Source organism: Dendroctonus ponderosae, unplaced genomic scaffold (assembly GCF_020466585.1).
Source record: "Dendroctonus ponderosae isolate FM_Combo_2020 unplaced genomic scaffold, Dpon_F_20191213v2 Dpon_F_20191213_1, whole genome shotgun sequence".
Classification (NCBI taxonomy): Eukaryota; Metazoa; Arthropoda; class Insecta; order Coleoptera; family Curculionidae; genus Dendroctonus; species Dendroctonus ponderosae.
Genome location: NW_026017110.1, coordinates 28,926,113 through 28,931,922, shown reverse-complemented (window position 1 = coordinate 28,931,922; position 5,810 = coordinate 28,926,113). Strand labels below are relative to the sequence as shown.

General features: G+C 40.8%; 1 protein-coding gene across 2 annotated transcripts in view; it reads right to left on the bottom strand.

Moving 5' to 3' along the window:
* Positions 1–5,810, bottom strand: part of LOC109538508 (gamma-aminobutyric acid type B receptor subunit 1) — a 53,348-nt gene that overhangs the window by 5,526 nt on the left and 42,012 nt on the right. Inside the window, exons 10-13 of one of the 2 annotated variants that reach the window (XM_048661608.1) lie at positions 4,897–5,047; positions 1,517–1,766; positions 1,211–1,468; positions 931–1,155 (exon numbers count right to left, since the gene is read on the bottom strand). In XM_048661608.1, coding sequence (XP_048517565.1) covers positions 931–1,155; positions 1,211–1,468; positions 1,517–1,766; positions 4,897–5,047 — 884 coding nt within the window. The remainder of the gene's footprint in view (positions 1–930; positions 1,156–1,210; positions 1,469–1,516; positions 1,767–4,896; positions 5,048–5,810) is intronic. The other variant, XM_048661609.1, reaches the window with a different exon arrangement.

Genomic DNA, 5,810 nt, shown 5'->3' with positions numbered 1-5,810 from the left:
AACTTAACGTGCGTCCCTCGAAGTTAAGCTCGGAGGAATAAATAAAACAATTGTGTTTAATCAGAGCGTAATTTTGTGTTTTAGCTATAATTAGTTTTTAATTTAAAACGAAAATATGTTCTTTGATGGTCTCATAAGGTTAGCTTTATTAGAACAATTAGTAAATGGTCTTGAAAATAAACTTTATTTTTGTCCACAAACTCTTCTAAATTTTCAAATTGTTTGCGGGTTGTTTTTTTCTTCTTTTGTACATGCTCCATTGAAAGTGTTTGAGAAGATAGGTCAAGAACAATAACAAGCGAAATTGAAAGTGAATGCAATTTATAAACAAAGACAAGTATGGTAGTAGGTGGGCCAAATGGTCAAAACGTGCACATGTGGTGCATATGTTTTAGAAGCTTCGATGGTTTGATGTTAACTCTCTCTCTAACTAATAGACTATTCGTATAAGGGCACCCACTTTATGCATCCCATATTTTTTTCGTTTTTAACGTTTGATGGATAACTGGGTCGGAAACGCATACGTTGACTCGGAGATAGAGCTCATCTCGGTTGTGTTGCTGCGTTATCGAAAATGTTCTCCTGTTCGAACTGTTAAGTCGCCATAACGTGTGCCCGTTAAAAATAGCATTTATGATACAGCACAGGGCTGAATGTTTCTCACGCAAGCAATCGTCCGTATGTTAAGTGTGTAAGACCGAGGATTCAATTTCCGTAAAACATAATATTAAGGGCAGTCCGGTATTGGATTACCGTATTAACCACATTTCGTTTTGTTTTATCGGTTTTTGACAAAGTGACCCATACTTGAAACCAAACATTAATACGCGCGCCGTGGTCTTGGGAGACTCTCGCAAGACTCTTGCAAAAGTCTTGGTCTTGCAAGACCAAGTCCAAGACCAGTCTCATTCATCACCACTCCCGACTAACCTTTGGGAGGAAAATCAAGGCCATGCACAGGAAGCAGCAGAACGTGATGGCAACCGATACAAAGGCAAAGCTGGCGTCCTGTTGGCTGGAAATGACCATGGTGACCGGCACTGTGATCAGGCACATGATCACCACGTTGTAGATGGTGAGCGCCACATACTGTGAGTCGTTGATTTGCTTGATTTTGAGCGAGCGGGTCTCGTAGGCCAAAAATAACCCGAAGAGCTGACAAATAACGAATCACTCCTGCTTCGGATGGTTAAATCGTTCAACCACTCACCAAAACCAGGCCCTTGTAGGCGAAAATCACTGACAGCCACACATTGTTGTGGTGGCTTTCGCAGTGCTCGAGCTCGGGTCGTATTTTCGAGTCATCGGACTCTTCCAGCGGATCTTCAAGAGGAAATAGCTCCACGCGACGCTGCAACGGATCAATGACCTGCCAAGGGATCATAATGAACAGGTCGATGACTAGCAGGCCGGAAACCATGGAATAGAGCTTCCATGGCTGGACCTTTTTCTGGAACAGAACGTCCACCTGATCAGTAGGACTGGCTGATCTCGGTCAGTATGATTGAACACCTACCATCTTGACTTTGGGGTCGGTTTTGGCGCGCGTGCTTAAACGATGGACGCGCCACACTTTGCTAAACATCGCCCCGAATGACAGGGTGAAGCCGAGCGTGAGCAACCAAGCCCTCGACTGGCACACGCTCGGAAATCTTTCTGGAAACACAAAGCGTCCATCCAGACCCATCAGAAACACTGATGCCAGGCAGACGATGATGCCGAAGAGCATGATGGTGTTGCAGACCGGATGCGAGGACTGGATTACACTGCAAACGTCAAATTGTGCCCAAATCATTACTATGCCAGCATACAATAATGCCTATTCTAGAATTCAAAAGTCCAAACGCCCACTGGCGGCTAATTTATTAACTACACTTCATCTAGTAAAATTTGACACTTGTTTTGATCAGATGTCATTCTGATTTATTTTGCTTAGGTCTTCTCAGCTTTTGCAAGCCTTTGAACAGACAGCAACATATTGAAAAGTGGGTAAGTATTGTGTTATATTATAGACTTAAAGTTGGATTTATATACCCTGGAGTTAGTGCCGCTTTCCGTTCGTAGTTTGCAGTTGCCGCCGTTCGAGAAATAAACATACGAGCGCGCACGTATCAGTTTATACACCAGGCGTTGCTTGAATTGTCAAATTTTATTTCGCCGGCGACGTCGTTCGTGCAGTTGGCGATTTAACCAATGAGAGAAAAAGTTTCATATCACTTGAGTGACTGAGTCACTTTTTTGTGTCATTTGTCAAAACAAGGCCGTGTTTTGTTTATATTTCTGGCAAGATGGATGATCAAGTTATTTTCGTTGAGGAGCCAGACTTTAGCAGCTGATTAATAAGCGTATAATGAAAGTTTGTACAATTTAGGGCACATACACTGTAAAAGTGCCCAGTAAAAACGAGATGCGTGTGCTTAATTTGCGATCACGCTAAATACAATACATCTGGTATGATATCGAAATAGCATCAATCAAATCAAGCATGGTCCTTAAGTCGCTGTTCCTTCAATAGCAAATATGAAACTGAAATGAAAGTGAAAGCAAGTCGCTTGCGTCTAGGTCAAGACAATCTCGACATTTTGATATTAAAACGAAAAAAAATTGAATTAATGTGTGTATTATTGGGTCAACACAACAGACAGCATAACCAACATTAACTCATATGAGCATAAAATCTGTCAAACTGACCAATCGTCAGCAACTGCGAACTGCACAATATAAATCATGAAAACGCGAACGAAAACAGCAACGGTAACGCTATGGCAACTTCATGAACGTCGAACGCAACGAACTGCAGTGTTTATAAATCCAGCTTTAATTCACAGGGTGATTCACAACCTTATGGACACAGAGCAGGGGCGTCTAGAGGACTTCAAAACAAGTCGAGTTTCCATTTAAGTTTTTTCTCAGGCCCATGGTGAACGAGATACAGGGTGTTAAAGTTTAAAAAAAAAATTGGTATATTCTCTTTAACTCTTACAGTTTTGAGATATTTTGCTCAAATTTTTAACGTAGGCTAATGTTTAGATTATTTATCCGTAGGTAAGGCGACTGGTTTTGAAAATCTACAGGGTGTTCTTTTTTCTAGAGGCATCCCCCTTTAACCCCTTCGAACTTTTTTGTGGTGCACCACTGACTTCGACCGAACATTTTTCAATTTGTTGTTCAGTTGAAGCATTTTCTGATCTCTTGCAGTTTTTTCGTATGTGTCTTCGTTTTCGAGTTATTTGCACAAATATAAGTCCATGTAGGGTTTATCGGTGATTTTCCATAAATTTTCTTATAATTTTTTTGCGTCCATTCGTTCACATTTGTTTCGTGAAACAAATTAATTTCATAACAAATTTAAATATTCGTTACATTTATGTGTATTTTTATTTGGATTAGCTTACAGCCGATAAACCTCAATTATTGTAAATTACATTAAAGTAAAAAAAAGATGTGAACAAAGTGACACCAAAAAAAAATATAAAAAATTCATAGAAAATCACCCAGAAACACTACATACCCTTATATTTGTGCAAATAACTCGAAAACGAAGATAGATACGAAAAAACTGCAACGACAACGACAAATGCAAAAATGTGTTCGGTCGAAGTCAGTGGCGCACCACAAAAAAGTTCGTTGGGGAAGAAGGGGGTATGCCTTTCGAAAAAAGAACGCCTTGTAGATTTTCACAACCCGTCGTCTTACCTACGGGTATAGGGTCTAAAGATACGTTAAAAATTTGAGCAAAATATCTCATAAACTGTAGGAGTTAAAGAGAAAATACCAACATTAACACCCTGTATCTTGCCCGAGAAAAAAAACTTAAATGGAAACTCGATTTGTCTTGAGGTCCTCGACACGCCCCTGCCGTGTGTCCATAAGGTTGTGAATAATCCTGTACTGAGCTGTTCACTGTTGCCGACGTTAAAATTTGATTGGTTTAAAATTGACAAATCAGAACAGAGACCAGGGAGACTTTCCCTCATCACTGTCTATATGTGCTAGGTTGTGTGTTGTGTGTTGCCCAATAGTTCATTAATTCCAGTTTTTTTGGTTATTTGCCAACGGCATGGAAACGCAATAGCAACTACGAACTGCAGACAACGCCGGGTTTATAGATGATTACATGCGCGTCGGTATGTTTATTTTTCAAACGGTGGACTCGGCAAAATAGATAAATCGAGCTTTTATAAACCCTGCAGTTCGTTCCGTTAGTCGTCCGTAAAGTTACCAGACCGTTGCCGTTGCTGTTGTTCGCGTTTTCATAATTTATATTGTGCAGTTCGCAATTGCTGACGTTGGAATTTGATTGGCCAGATTGACAGATTGTATGCTCATATGATTTAATGTTGGTTATGTTATCTGTTGTGTTGACCCAATAATACAAAATTATTACATTTTTTTTTATCGTTTTAATATCAAAATGTCGATATTGTCTTGATCTAGACGCCAGCTACTTGCTTTTACTTTAATTTTAGCTTCCCATTTGCCATTGAAGGAAAAGCGTTTTTAGTTACACGCTTGAATTTCACCATCATACCAGATGTATTTAGCACGGTGCAAACTTTCATAATACGCTGTGTTAACAAGCAGCTAACGTCTGAGTCCTGAACGAAAATAACTTGATCTGCCATCTTGGCAGAAACAATCAAAACACGGCCTCGCTTTGACAAATGTTACTCACGTGATACGAAACTCTTTCCCTCATTGGTTGAATCGCCAACTGCACGAACGACGTCGCCCGCAAAATAAAATTAGGTTAATTTTACGGCATGGAAAGCTATTGGTATCTGCGCGGGCGCATGTTTATTTCTCGAACGGCGGCAACTGCGGACTTCGAACGACGAACGTCACCAATTGAAGAGTTTATAAATCTAGCTTTAAAGCAAGAACACCGTCACTTACCGCCTGTGCTTGTTCCAGATGTTGAAAATAATCAAGGCAGTGGCGATCACAATGCCCACAGTTGATATGGCGCACATGCAAATGAAGAGCAGCAACGACACTTTGCGCAGGGCCCGCTTAATGATGGTCCGGTCCTGCGGCACTTTTCCCCCTGCAGGTAAGTCCGACCCCCCAATTAATTCCAAGTTTACTGGATCGAGTTAATCCATGGTACAATGAATACAAGGTAGGATATTAGTCGGTCGAAAACTCGATTTTCGTGCGCACATGACGTCACTGGTTAGCCTTTGGTAAAGTGAACAGTAAAACGCAATAGTTCAAAACTGGACAGTTATATGAGGATATGGTTTGCAGTGTTGTATAGCTCAATGCTTTCAAAATCGTGTTTCGGACCTCATTTGGGCTTATTGCGAAGAAAAATACCCTAAAAAAGTATTTACAAAATCTCTGATTTTCAGCGTTTTAGCTTGCTGTGTTGCCAGAGTGTCATTCGTAGAATCGGGTAAAGCTAAACGAAACAATTAATTAATTATATTGTACCGTGGATGACCGAGTATCAAACTCTTTCTTCAGCTTCCAACTTTTATTTACCTCGGTATAAGTTTAAAGGCGGAACAGGAACAAACTAACTTCAAAATGACCGTCAACTTCACAAACAATAACAATAACAGACGGAAAACTCGCTCTTCCGACTCGCGGGGTCCAACCACTTCTGCACCCGGTCGCTCCTGTCACTCCCCCCGTCTGGTTCTCGTCGTCACTTATAGTTTCCTCCAGGTAACCCAGATGGTTCTCGAAATCTCCAGAACAGGTGCGAAACTTCCCGCTTGTCAATGTCATATTTGACAGTAAATGGGGCCCAAATGGGGCTCCCATTTACTGAAATACCATGAATTTCGATCCCCCATTCCAAA